Source organism: Astatotilapia calliptera, chromosome 14, assembly GCF_964374335.1.
Source record: "Astatotilapia calliptera chromosome 14, fAstCal68.1, whole genome shotgun sequence".
NCBI lineage: Eukaryota > Metazoa > Chordata > Actinopteri > Cichliformes > Cichlidae > Astatotilapia > Astatotilapia calliptera.
This window is the reverse complement of record NC_137435.1, coordinates 12,816,232-12,831,370: the sequence shown is the minus strand read 5'-3', so window position 1 is coordinate 12,831,370 and position 15,139 is coordinate 12,816,232. Positions and strand designations below refer to the sequence as shown.

The 15,139-nt window shown below is 38.1% G+C and overlaps 1 protein-coding gene across 3 annotated transcripts in view; it reads right to left on the bottom strand.

The window, feature by feature from the left end:
- lrfn1 (leucine rich repeat and fibronectin type III domain containing 1) overlaps positions 1-15,139 on the bottom strand; it is a 139,858-nt gene that overhangs the window by 3,813 nt on the left and 120,906 nt on the right. For all 3 annotated transcript variants that reach the window (XM_026191294.2, XM_026191297.2, XM_080288856.1), the window contains one exon: positions 4,133-5,528. In XM_026191294.2, the coding sequence (XP_026047079.2) occupies positions 4,133-5,508 (1,376 nt within the window). In that variant the 5' untranslated portion in view covers positions 5,509-5,528. The remainder of the gene's footprint in view (positions 1-4,132; positions 5,529-15,139) is intronic.

Sequence of the window (15,139 nt, the reverse complement as noted above, 5' to 3'; positions counted from 1 at the left end):
GGCCACAATATCTCACAAACTGGCTGTGCTACAAAATAGAAACTTGGCAGAAAGCTGAATTTTTCACATTTTCAAAAAAAAAACTGCTTTGACGGCATCACCACATGGTTAGTTACAAAGGGTAATCCTGCATAACCTACATGTACACACAAGATTTCGATTCCAAGTTGCTCAGCTAGGTAAGTCTTAAGCTTCTAGTTCCAGCAGCTACAAACAAGCTGCAAAAGATTTTAGCAGTTACATTTCATTTCAGTATCATATATCTAACACTTGTCATCGAACAATAAATGAAGAAGCAATTCATGCCTTCAATTTCGATTTAGCACAACAAGATTGGAGTTCGGTGTATGAAGAGTCAGATGTGGACAAGGCTTATGACAATTTCCTAGATATTTTTACTATGTGGTACAATAAACATTGTCCTGTAAACGAACACATGACAAAGAAAAAAAAGATAAAAAGTCCTTGGCTCACAAAAGGAATTATTAATGCTTGCAAAAAGAAAAACAATCTGTATAAACAGTTTATCAAAGTAAAAACAAAAGAAGTGGAACAAAGATATAAAGCATATAGAAATAAATTGACTGATATTATAAGAACGAGCAAACAACTTTATTATAGAAGAAGATTATATGAAAATAAAAACAATATAAAAGGAACTTGGGATGTGTTAAACAACTTAATTAAACAAGGATCTTCTGGAACATCATATCCTGAATATTTTACTGATGCAAATGGTGAAAATCACAACATGAGTAATATTGTCGATAGGTTCAATAAATTCTTCATAAATGTTGGCCCTGAACTAGCAGTGGACATCCCGTGTCATAAAAATGAAAATATCAGCAATATAAAATCAAATCCCTTTTCACTGTTCCTCTCAGCTACAAATGAGCAAGAAGTAATAAATATCACATTAGAATGTAAAAGTAAGTCTTCAATGGATTATCACGACATAAATATGTCTGTAGTTAAACAGGTTATTCTGAATATTGCTAGTCCCTTAACATATATCTGTAATTTATCATTTCAGTCCGGCTGTTTTCCAAAAAAAATGAAAATTGCGAAAGTAATACCACTATATAAAAGTAATGGCAAACATAGTTTTACCAATTATAGGCCTATTTCTCTACTGCCTCAATTCTCAAAAATTCTAGAAAAACTTTTTAATTCAAGATTAGAAAAATTCCTTGAAAAACATCAAATAATAAATGTTGGTCAGTATGGTTTCAGAACACAAAGAACCACTTCAATGGCGATAATTGAGGCAGTAGAAGAAATTACTGATGCACTGGACAAAAATAAATATGCAGTTGGTATTTTTGTTGATCTCAAAAAGGCCTTCGACACAATTAATCACTCAATTTTATTGGATAAATTGGAAAGATATGGTATTCGAGGGAAAGCTGGTAACTGGTTAAAAAGTTATCTAACGGGTCGGGAACAATATGTTAGCATAGGGCATTACCATTCAGAGAAACTTGGTATTACATGTGGTGTTCCCCAAGGGTCAGTGTTGGGACCAAAACTTTTCAATGTATACATAAATGATATTTTTGATGTTTCTCAAGTACTTAAACTCATACTGTTCGCAGATGACACCAACATATTTTTCAGTAGCGATGATTATACTGATCTTGTAATGACTGTAAACAGGGAGCTACAATTAATAAAAAAAATGGATGGACATAAATAAATTATCATTAAATATAAATAAAACTAAAGCAATGTTTTTTGGTAATTTTAAATATAATATAGAATTACCAATTATAATTGAAGGTGTACCAATTGATAATGTGAGTGAAAACAAATTTCTGGGAGTCGTAATTGATAACAAAATTTCATGGAAACCCCACGTCAGACACATAAAAACCAAAATTTCCAGAAGCCTCGCAGTTTTGAACAAAGTGAAACAATTCCTTGATAAAGATGCACTTCGTACTCTGTACTGTACCCTGGTTCTTCCATATCTTACATATTGTGTGGAAGTGTGGGGAAATACATATAAAAATACAACTAATCCATTAGTCACAGTACAGAAACGAGCACTGCGTATTATTCACAAGGCTGGTTATCTAGATCATACTCACAAATTCTTTCTTCAGGCAAAGTTACTTAAATTCCAGGATCTGGTTAATTACAATACATCCATAATTTTGTATAAAGCTTTTACTAAACTTTTACCGGCAAATTTACAAACTAGATTTGAAATTCGAGAAAAGGTTTATAATGTTAGAGGATTTGGAGAATTCAAATTACCCAGAACTCGAACAACCCGTAAAGGTTTTTGTGTGTCTGTATGTGGTGTGAAAATCTGGAACAGTCTGAGTTTACAATTGAAACAATGCAAAAATATTCATTGATTTAAATTTCTCTACAAACAGTTGGTCTGGTCACAGTATACTCAATGATGGGTTTTTAGTGTGCTCTGTAATGTCTGTTCTCTTACCATTGCTGGTATGGATTCAAAAAAAAAAAGAAAAAAAAAGACTGTGCGTATGTATGTACATATATGTACATGTGTGTGTAGATATATATGTATGTATATGTATGTGTGTATGTGTGTGTTTGTTACTTGTAGTTATTACTGCCTGTTACCTGTGGTAATGTAATTTATAATTTATATATTCTGTATTCAGTTATGAAGGCTCTAATTGTTGCTTGCGAGCTGCAGTTTAGATGCTTGTATGCGCCCGGGGCTGTTGATGGGACTGTATGCAATAATGGGCGTAGCTGCGGGAAGTATATTGTTTTGTTTTGTTTTTTTGTTTTTTTGTTGATGAGTGAGTATAGGGGTGGGATTTAATAAGTTTTCTTCGTCCCACTCCTTTTTCAGGCAATTTTTGTTTTTTGTTTTGTGCATTTTATGTTCAATATAGGTATTTGTTGTGCCTGGAAATGAACAAATAAATGAATGAAATGAAATACTCCAAACTCTACAAAATTTTTACATATACAACTGAGAAGTGTTAAATAAGTATCCCCCTGAAACCCACAGGTAGATTCTGGGGTGATGGATGGGTTGCAGGCGCTGTGGCACTGACAAAATTGTAGCAGCAGCTGCAATTTATCTTATACTTTATAATGTAACTCACTGTTAACAATTTGCCTGCGCTGACAATGTTCTTTGTGTAACCAAGACACAACAAAAGCAAATGCAATAAAGTTTGAAATCACTTTCATATTTCATACAATCCACTTCATTCTGTTTACAGTTACCAGCTAATTATTTTTCACTTTAGATACAAAACAATATGAGTATCTAAAATATGATACACTGTTACAGACTTATGGATCTAAAAGTTTAGGCAGGGGGGTATGACTAGCTCTATTTCAACTTTCTATAACATCTAAATATGCCATTCCATGTTATCACATCAGCTATGAGGTCAATAATGATATGAATAATATATAAACCGCTGACTTCTCTCATTTTTGGCTCATAAAAACAGCATAAAATCCCAAACTGCTTACAATGTTTTGAGCAAAAGCATGTTAATCCTCTCATGACACCTCAGATGTATGCTGTTACTGTGGGCAGCCCTGAGGACTTTCATCTGTAAACAAATATTTTTGTAGTGCTTGTACTGTTACTTTTAACTTACAGTAAGTAAATGATCTGACTCCTTCTTCCACTGCTATAACCAAGCCTATCATTAGACAACCACATGTAATCACACTCTGTGTTGCAACCAATTAATGCAGACACTTGCTAATGAAACAAACAGTTACATGCAGTGAAATAGTTAGCCTCAGTGTTATTGTTGTTGTCATATTATGTTTTAATGATGCTGAAAAGACTATTTAGTCCTTTAGGGTGCTGGACTCATAAGCAGTTCAGCTGCTTGAGTGCTCTGTCATAATGTAACAAGCAATTACAGAAAATATAAATATCTTAAGCGTACTGTACAATTTTGGCACAGTAAAATTTTCATTTATGTATAACTCTCTCTCCTGACTGCACTAGAGGAGTTGCTTGTTTTTGGACGCACTTAATCATTTTGCTTCCTTGGGATATGTCAATCTCCCATAACGGACAGCTGTGTCATTCAGCAGATGGTCAATCCAGATGTCTCACCTTTCCTCATATCCCTATCTACCCTCGTTCATCCATCCTGGCTTCATAGCTTACCTGTACACCAAAGTATCATCTGCCGTGCTGTTGTACTGAATCTGGTACATTCTGATGCCAGGGATATGGCGCTCAGATGGCCAGCGGATCACAGCGGAGGAGGAGGTCAGTTCAGTGACCATCACCCTTCTGTCCTGCTTGTCATAGCCCTTGGTGTCATTGCCAGATTTGGAGGAGGTGGTGATGTCTGAGAGTCCAGGGTCCTCACGCATGTGGCCTGTGTTGTTAACAAACAAGGGTAAGGGGATCATGTTGATCTCAACAGCAGCTGTAGCGATGCCTGCGGCATTGGATGCCACACAATTAAATGACCCACTGTCCTTCAGAGTGGTGATGAGAATATCAAGGGTGCCATTATCATACAAGACGGTGCGGGAATTGTTATGCACCAGCTTGCCGTCTGGTGACCGCCAGTGAATATCTGGTTCCGGATCACCCACAGCTTTGCATTTAAGAGTCACTCCTTGCCCTTCCATCACAAAAGGCTTACTGGTAAGATGTTTGGTGATTAGCGGTGGCTCACAGATAAACTCTTCCTCTTGAATAGACCAGAAGTATTTGTCCATGAGGTGCTCTGGGGAGGCACAGGTCTCCAAGTCATCCTCTCTTGTTAGCCTGCGCAGCCACAGCAGCTCACAGTTACAGTGTAGGGGGTTTCCCCCAAAACTCACGGTCAGAGTAGACGAGCTGGAATCCTTGGCATCAGACAGGACCTGGGCGTGCTGGAACAGGCTGTCTGGCGGCAACTTCTGCAGCCTGTTAGAGGTCATGTCCAGGCGGACTAGCTTAGTGAGCAGTGTAAAGGTCCCTGCTCCAATGTGGTCAATTAGGTTGTGGTCCAGTGTGAGGGTGTTAATGTTGGTCATTTTGGCTATAGCTTCCCAGGGAAGGGTGCGCAGGTTGTTATTGGAAAGATCCAAGTCCTCTATTGTGGAAACAAACTCATCGAACGAGGTGGGGGCCACCTGGTGGATCTGGTTGTTTCCGAGGATGAGGTGCCGCAGGTTGACGAGGCCTTTAAAGTGTTCGCTTTTTATAGCACTGAGACGGTTTCCATCCATGTGGAGCGCCCGCAAGGCTCGCAGGCCGAGAAAGGCATGGGGTGTGATCTGACTGATGGTGTTGCGGGACAAAGTGAGGTGGACTAAACTAGTCATGTTGTAAAAGTCTTTCCTGCGGATGATGGTGATAAAGTTGTCAGTGAGTCGCAGCTCGACAGTCTTGCGGTCGATGGTGGGGGGCACGAACAACAGACCGGTTTTAGCACAGAGCAGAGTCAGAGTAGGGGAGAGGTGCTGGCAGATGCAGCGGCCGGGGCAGCTGTATCCCTTCACCAGGGCTGCAGACAGCAACATGCAAAGAACCAGCCGCTCCATTGTTGATCGGTTTCCAGATCCTGTGTGTGAGATAGACAAAGGGAAACAGGGGAAACAGAGTCAAAAAACCAGAAATCTTTGAATGAATAAATAGTACCAGGCTTTTTGAGAGCCTGCTGCAAAAAACCCACAGTCTGACCAAGGTTGCTGAGACTGCCAGCAAGGTATCAATCACAAAATGAAATGGAGCTTTTCTGAAATAATGGCACCTGGGATGATGAAAGGCTGCGCCAACCCTGTCAGAAGCCCATGTCTCTGGAGCTTTTTAATGGAAATAACAGAATGGGTTTTTTTGTGCCATCAGGCTGCATCACCACTGGGCCATATAATTTCCTGAATGATCACAGGGCAGTTTTCCTGTATTAGGTAACCATGCCATGTACATGTCCATCATGGAACAAGGCTTGTGTGTTTTTCTTGCTCTGAATTCCACATCAGGGAGGAGAATTAAAGGTAGAAAGGGCGCTTGTCAAGAGTACTCAGTGATTTCTGTAACCTTTTCATACTCTCTGCCCTCGCTATGCCTCTGAGATGTACAACAAAATTAGACAGAAACCTGTCATGTAAATTTTGGCAAGGAAAAATAAAACTGGAAAAAGTAGAAATGCGGCCTGTTTTCATTGTTCATCCGATGGAAACATTATTGAGTGATTCCCAGGTTTTGAGGATGTTCAGATTCTCTGATTCCCATTTAGAAATATTGATTTCAGTCTTTGAGAGAACACGCCTGTGGTGACAGGAGTAAAAAGAAGTCCTTGGCAGTAATAACCATAAAAAGCCCACTGGAGCACACTAGCTACGTGCTGATGTTATATTGCCAGTGGTTTTACCCTTTTTGGCATTCATCTTGACTACTAATACCTTGTGTTTCACTGTTGATGAGAGCCTTTTAATGCTGCTAAAGTAGAGGGATGGCAACTCACTTTTCCCAGCAAGGTTTAGAGATTGACACATGGGTTACTGCAACCCAGCACTCTCCAAACCCACAGGGAAACGCTTCTTCCCAGCCAGATCCAGTGTGTCAATCAACAGCAATGTTTCTTTTTATTGGGTCCAGCATAATTAGCTTAATTCATCCTGAAAAAGCTGGCTGTGGATTTTAAACACAAATGATGTCTCTTTTTTTACAATTTGTGATGCTTTATCCAATTTGTCACATCTAATTTTAGAGTCCCTTTTTCTACATTCCACTATGTTGAGGTGGTGCTGACGGCCTTAACACCACAGATTTTTGTTCCCCTATTGTGCCCAAAGCAAAAGCATCTAGTGCTAACAGAACAAACAACCCTAAATTAAATTTGATTCAAAATGCCTGCGGTGAAATTCACAGAATATTGTAATGCCACATGTCAAATTTCATTAAAAAAAAGAAAGCAGAGTGTTCTTTCTCTACCTTTCAAGCTTTCCCTTACGCTTTACACAAACACTCCCTTTTGCTTAAAAGCGATCAAACCTGATCTGATGAGCGTTATGTTCTGATAGTTCTATGTAAATACTCATAGGAGTAAGAAATTGTGCGTGCAATGTCTTTTTACATCAACCTGTGGCACACTGGCCAGACACCAGCGGACATTCTCAGTTGCTTTTCCTATTCGGTCTGTTGCACACGCACACAGACACACGTGCACAGACACACGCACACAGACACACGTGCACAGACGCGCACTGCTGGCCGGGTGGCTGGCAACCGTCTGACAGCGAACACGACACCTCGTTAACTATGAGAAAGCGCTGCACAATCAGAGCACTCATAAAATCTGGATTTGTGTGATGTCATTATCTGAGGGAAGTAGAACAGTTTGAAGCACAAGTTCAAACCAGTGGGATAGTTTATCAAAGATAAACTGCTGATCAAATTAACCCAGCAGTGACAGCTGTGCTGCTACTTTAGACTACATTTCAGTAGACCAGTAGACTGTATTTAAGTGAGATACTAAACCAAGACCTTTGGTCCATTTGTGTTTACACCTCCTTTTCTCGTTGCTTCGACTCTGCAGGCGTAGCTGTTACCTCTAATTCTAAAACAGAGTCGCTAAATTACAGCACACACACAGTTATTTTCTGCTATCTGTCACATTTATACTGAGGTTAGACCGCATTCCTGGAGAAAAAACACATACTCTGTGTGGACAAGTCTTCAAGAGAGAATTTATATAGTAATGTTCTTTTGTGCGACTCCCTCGTCTAAATTAATTCTCCAAATTTTCTCTTTTTAAGCACAGTGGGGAAAGCTGAAACTATGCAGTAGGTTACAACAGGGCCGTGTAAATTCTTATGTGGGAGCTTGTCACACTCGTTTGTTAAATTTCAATATAGTGGTGACCTTGCTTGATTGTGTTAGTATTCAGATGCTAACTAGGCCACAAAGCTCACAGTTTCTCAGAGGACCATCTGTGTCTGAGCACTTCCTGCCACACCGTCGAGGATACTCTATTGATCTTTCAGCATCTCAGGGAGGGGGAAAACTTTGTTGCCACGGCAACTCTGGTGTAGAATGTAGGTCTTTGAATTGCATTAAGATGATGTTAAGCTGCCCGATAAGCGAGGCTTCGATCTTAATGGTTGCCGCTAAGAAGGTTGGACGGGACGTGAACAGATGTATGAATGGCAACATAAATTGAAAGAAAAGGGCAGCTCTGCTTCGCATTTCTATCTTTGGTTTATTGCTTAATAAAAGTGCCGGTCACCAAATCGATATGCAGACAGCAGCAGAGAGCACAAGGTGAACCGGAGTTTAGATTTGCTATGTCCAGCCATGATGCAATACAACCTTTCACAGGGAATTAGCTAGCTGTGTTACTAAGAAAAAGAAATTGAAGAGGCTATACTTTGAATTGGTAAAGGAAAATAAGGCTGCTGGACACCAAAACAAACACAATAAAAAGAGAGAATGTTATGTAATTGAATAAGCAGTTTACAAAAAAGTGTATAGCTCTAAAAAAAAAGAAAAAGAAAAATTAGACCACTCCCATTGCCTAAAATCCAGAAATCGTCTAAAATCCATAAAAAATAGAATAGAATAGAATAGAATAGAATTCAACTTTATTGTCATTGCACATGCACAGGTACAGGGCAACGAAATGCAGTTTGCATCCATCCAGAAGTGCTTAGTGATATAGATATATTACAAAAAATGCCTTTACATTCATTGCCTTGGCCACAAATCTAAGCTACTACATGTCTAAATGGCAGGATTGTGGTAAAACAAACAGAGATCCTAACAGGGAACTACATGAAATACAGATAAAATTTTAGCCTGTGCTCAGAAATAACAATTTAAATGTATAGCGAATACAGGAACCACTCAGAGAGCTTGGACCTCCGCTAAGGCAGATCACTCTCTGAGCAGTATTTACTAAATGCTGTATACATTGTATACATTAATTGTTTTTCTTTGTTCTTTTTTAAAAACATACCTTAAAAAGTTTAGTAATAAATATCAAGTTGAAAATTTCTAATGACAAGTTTGGGGGTTTTTTGTACAGGAACATTGTACATGTATTCAAAATGTTATGTAATTAAATGATTATAATCTTACTGTAATATACATACTAAAGTCATAATGAAACAAATGTTGCCAATACAAAGAGACTAGAATGTCCAAAATAATAACATGTGACCTTTTCTGACTTCCAGTGGTGGTAATGCGATGTTTAGAACCCCCATATATCATTCCCTATAGGCCTATATGTTGCCAATACAAACAATGTCAGTGAGAAATCTCTACATAGCTTTATTATCACTTTGACCTTGAGATCTTTATATTTCACTTTCAATATGTTCACAATACACACCACACCAGCCTAGTTCTGAGGCTTTTTGTCACTTTTTCACCAATAAATTATTAAGTTACCCCTGAAGACCTCGGTGGATGTAAGCCAAATTTGACTGGATTGTTAACACGACCCCACTCTACACCCCTACATACCAGAATTCACTCAAAACGTGAGAATGACACACGCTACTAAAACCTAAAAACACTACCTCCTTGGCAGAGGCAATAAAATTTTTTGTTCTAATTTACATAAAATGTACAAGTTTTGTTTTAATCGTGACTGTGTTAAATTTTACATCTTAAAATACAGTGCACACCAGTTTTGAAGAAAATTCAGTACAGCCTAGTAGCCCTCCACACGGAGACTAATGACTGATGAATCATCTGTATTAGAGGTGTATTTGAGTGGGTGGTAAAAACAGGCATAAAAAAACCCAACTTTATTTTAATGCTCGAGGATGTGTGAGATTACATTCTGCTTTGTTGATGACGCTCAAGCAGGAGGGACCTGTTTGCAACTTGTGTTGTTGCCAGCAGTGACAGCAGTTACCCAGGGAAAGCATTTCAGCATCAGGAAATCTGATGACTCCTCTAGGTGAAGATAAAGGGTTTTAATTTTATATCCTAAAATGCTTATGTAATGTTTTGACAGTTAATTCTGGTATGTTCTGCTTCAGATTTCAATGTATATAAAGATCTCATTAAACTATGAGTTTATTCAGAAGCATTATCAAACCACCAGTTTTCACCTTTCATGTCGGTGGAGATGCTAATGACTGACCTTCAGTTAGGAATTATTGATGAGTGTTTTTAGGTTTCTTTTATCTTCTTGTATAAGCATATATTCTGGGTCTGGGGGTGGGTAACCTGTGTAGCAGTGAGAAATGTTCTTTGTGATGGTGGTTGTTGCTTCTTCATCCTGCAAATCAGGATGAAGAAGCAACAACATAAATTAATTGTCTGTCTTGAATAAAGCATATTGAGGTTCTACAGAGTGCATGTGGGCTGATTTTTCTCTTGCCGCTGGCACTACATTAAAGCAGATGGCAGCTGGGGTCGAAGGGAATTGTCAGTTAATTGATTAGTCATCAAGTTTTTTGATCACTAAATTCTTTTTCTAAATTCAGTTATCAAATGATAATTATGAAAACTGTTTCCATCTTTCAAAAATAAGCAAAATGCAGTATATTTAACAAACTTGATACCGTTTCATGTGCATATGTAACTTTTTCCCTTGATGTTTTTTCTTCCTGTTGGCTGCAAACCATTTCACAACAATTTTATTGTCCCTACAAACCTTAATGTGTCATTTTGGACCTTTTATCAAATTCATATGCAGACTAAGCGTGCATATGAATTATGTTTTTGCATTTATTCTCCACTCTCAGCCTGCTAAACACCACCAGGGCTGCAGCTAAAAGACTAAAATCTGGTCATCAGTACGTCTAAATATTAATGTTACTGAAAATTAATCGTAATCTGTCAGATCCCCTCGTGTCCTGATGATTGAGTTATAATATTTATAATTCTGTGAATGGGTATAGCCGGTTTTCCTTCCTGGCTTCAAATAGGCAAGACTTTATAACTATAGTGGGTCTTTTACAGTTTTATCGACCAAAGCGCTTCAAGCGCACACACATTTATATGGCACATACACATTAATGCAGCACTTCTAATGCTATACAACTACAGGAAGCTTTTTCTATTACCGACACTCACACCGTTGATTTGTCTGCGAAACTCTCTTTCAGCCTGTATTATATGTTTAACCTCTTCATATTTTTATAATATCATAGTTCAACCTTTCTTTGTAAAAGCAGTCACTCTACTGTCAGTCGACTTGTTCATGCTTCTGGCTGGTTATATCCTGTCACTGCCACCCCTTTCATGTGAACATGCTCATACCTAGATCGTGAAACCCTGAGTTAACTCACTGAATTGATAACAACCTCTGTGTGATGACTTGGCTTCTCTGCCAATGTTCGGCCGAGAGTAGGCAAATTATGGAAAGATATCCTGGGTATGCTGAACTTGCTTTGTGGTACAGGGTCATGTATGCATAGATAAACAGAAACACACTGAGAACACTGAATAACCAGCATGAAAACCCAGTGGCACAAAGAATTTTAAATTAAAGAATTAAATATATTAGAATTAAAGCAACCACAGACAGACATTCAGATCTGCATGAAGAATTCTGCAAATTTTTAGTTGTTCGATTTATATTAGAACCAGCCAACCATCCATTCACTTCCACTTATCCTTTTCAGGGTCGCAGGGGGTGCTGGGGCCTAACCCAGCTGTCTTAGGGCGAGAGGCAGGGTTTATCCTGGAAAGATCGCCAGTCTGTTGCAGGGCTAACTCACAGACAGAGACAACCATTCGTGCTCACATTCACTTATGGCTTATGGTTTAAGACAACTGGTCTACTGCAAACACAGTAGAAGCAGTGGTTAAGGGTTTAACCACCTATCCAGCCACCCATTAAAAACATGGGACGTTTGGAAAGATGCTGTACCTGTACCTCTGTTCTGATCTTAATAACTCATACCTTACTGTAGCAAAAGTGAGCTATAAGGCTTTTCCCACCACTTGGGAATCACGAAGCTGTCATACTGTCTTGTTGCTGACCTGTAAATCTTATCGGACACATTTACAGTCTTATTGAGCTTGTTCTTATTAGCTAACAGACTAATAAAGACACCAGACAATAAAGCAGAAGGTCAGAATACATTCCACATATGAATGATAAAAAGAACCAGTGGTCTATCTATCCACATCAAATTGTCACATCTTCTGTTTAGTTGTTATAAAAGTGAGTATAATTTTTGTACTCTACGCCTGTAAATGACACGTTTGTTTGACTCGCCTGACAGTTTTTGATCAATGTTCCTAAATATTTATAATTACTTAGAACCTCAACAGCTATTTGTTGGCGTGCCCTACTCGCTATAAGATCAAAAATAATTACCTTAATTATTTTGGCGTTTAACTGAAGAAAATAGCATGACACTAAGTAACAAACTCAGCCAGATATGCACAATAATTAGTTTCATCTTCTGTGTTCACGCAAACAATCACTGTATCGCTGTAAACATCAGACATGCAAGTTAGCCTTGCATACAATAACATACATCTGTTACTGCCACTAAACAAATACACCCATTGTTATATATCATTTACAAGCAAGCATAATTCTGCACCAGGCACGCACACGTGAGTACACTACAACACACAGCCACCCACGCACAGTTACAGGGCACTGCATTCAAAAACACAACTACATGTCTTCACATCCATGCATTTACACATTAACACAAAGATAAGCATACTGAACAACAACAACAACAACAACAACAACAACGAAAAGCAGTAAGTGCTCAAGAGGAATAAAGAAAGAGGAGAAAAGATTATCAACAAATGTGCCATTTTCAGCTTGGTTTTCTGGCTCAGACTAGTACTGGAGTAAATGTCGCTCTGTATGAACAACAGATAAAATCTGTTGCTTCTTAAAAATGCTCTAAATTCTTCACACATTCACAGCACAGATCTGTTAAAGCCCAAATGCTGACATTTTCTTAAACATTCAGATGCTTGCTTAAAAAATGACTAAAAATAAGAGTGCAGAGATTGCTGTGAAAATGAAGCAGAAATGAGGTAGAATCTTAAACAGCATCTCCTATTGATGACTGCGTAGCTCGTCCCCGCTGCTGCCTACTTAATGCTTACACCCAGGTTTACATATTCAGTAAAACAGCTGCAAGGATCATAGTGCATCTTGGCAACTTTGAAGAAAGTCATAAAACTTGAAAACTGTGCTGTGAATCTTAATTTTAGCAGCCACGGGAGGAACAGTTTGCTTCTTCACCTGCTTGTACACACCCACATGTTGTATGTCCACGATAACACAGCTGGAAATTTTAATTAAGGACTTCCATGAATTCTCGTTACGTTACATAAATTGCCAGGAAGAGGTACAGGCTTTAAGAACTCGGAGCTGTTAATAAATCACAGAACAGTCATATGAGGTGAACGCACCTTCTAGTTTCACGAAAATTTAATATACTGATCAAGTATAGCTCCAATAATACTTGTCCTCTGTCACTATAATGTAGGTTTTAACTACTAACATTAAATCTTGCAGAAACATGCTATTGCCTATTGGTTATATAGAATGTTCTGATGTTTTACAGCCAAAAAGATAAGAAAAATTGTATTAACCATCATCAAATTTGTTACTAAACAATTTAAATCTTTTTACGATGTTTCTGGGCAATTATGGAGCATTTTGAAACATTTCCTAAAGGGCAAATTGGCTGTTAAGGTTGTATTTGTGGCAGCAGTGCATTTCAATAACAATAGTAGTTAGTTGTAGCATTTATGTCAATGTGACATTGAAGCAACGGTATACAAACAATGCATTAGTGTGTCCTTACCTCAGAAAAACATCTGCCCAGAGACAGTGCATTGTAAGGACATTTCCTGGACATGACTTTGTCAGGAAACTGTAAATGCCAATTAGACGATACAGACAGTGAACTACTGGCTGACCTTGTGTGACTCTTGTCAGGATGCAGGCATAATTATTGACAGCCGGAGTTCATTGGTGCCAGCTCTGTCTCCACCAGTGGACGCTGAAACCGAGGCTGCGTAGCCCCGGGGATTTCTGGTCACATCTCATCAATGGGGGTGGGGGGTTTGTGGGTGTTGTCGCAAACAGGAGGAGCATTTGCATATTATAATTACGTCTGCACGCAGAAGCAGTTTTCTCAATTACATCCCATTTAAAACTTTCAATGAAGAAGAACTGAGAAGCACAAGCTACTGCAGCTTCATGAACTAATTGTAACCGCCTCCCTAAACAAGGCAGCAAACATGATTATTACACCAGGAGTGAACAAGTATAGTCATAGATGCCACTTACTGATGGAACGCTTGGGTGATTGATTGTTACCCTTTACCTGCTACCTGTTCTTTTCAATTTGAATACCTCCCCTCAGAGATGTAATCAACTCTCAATAGCTGCTCCTGTAATTACAACATACTTTATTGATAATAAATATGCTTTAAAATATTAAACTTTCAAAGTTAAAAAGCAAAACAAAAAACAACTAATTATGAAAGTTGGTGGGGGCATTATTTTTGACTGCAAAATGATAATAGCCTATATTTATACGTAAAAAGAGTAATCTAATGTATTGGAGGGGACGCCTTTTAATTATTGTTAATTAGGGTTTTAATTAATGTTTTCACATAATATCTACTTAAGTAACTTGTGGACAATCTCAGTGTAGCAGTAAACACTGAAAATCATTGTCAGGTTGGCAAAATTTTATTTTTTAACATTAGTCTGTTAAAAAAAGAGTAGAGTACAAAAGGGAAAAATGTTCATATTTACATTTCAGAAATGGAAATCAGTTTTTAATTTGACCGTTTTGAAATAACTGATTGATTCAAATAGTTGATTAATTGCAAATTGGGATTATCCACAAATAATCTCCAAGTCCTCGTTAAGCATTTTTTTATATTAGAGAATCCCTCAAACAACCAAAGGGTAAGTGATCTCCAGTGACACGTTCCTGTGATCATGTCAGTTAATTAGAATTAGAATAGAATTCAACTTTATTGTCATTGCACATGCACAGGTACAGGGCAACGAAATGCAGTTTGCATCCATTCAGAAGTGCTTTAGTGATATAGATATACTACAATATATATTAGCAATAATATAGATATGTAAGTATATTACAGAAATGGGTCTATTATGGTATGTTATAATGTACACGGTATGAAGTATGTTGTGAATATTCTATAACTATAAGTATGTACAGGCTGTAGTGAGTACAAGCTATGTAC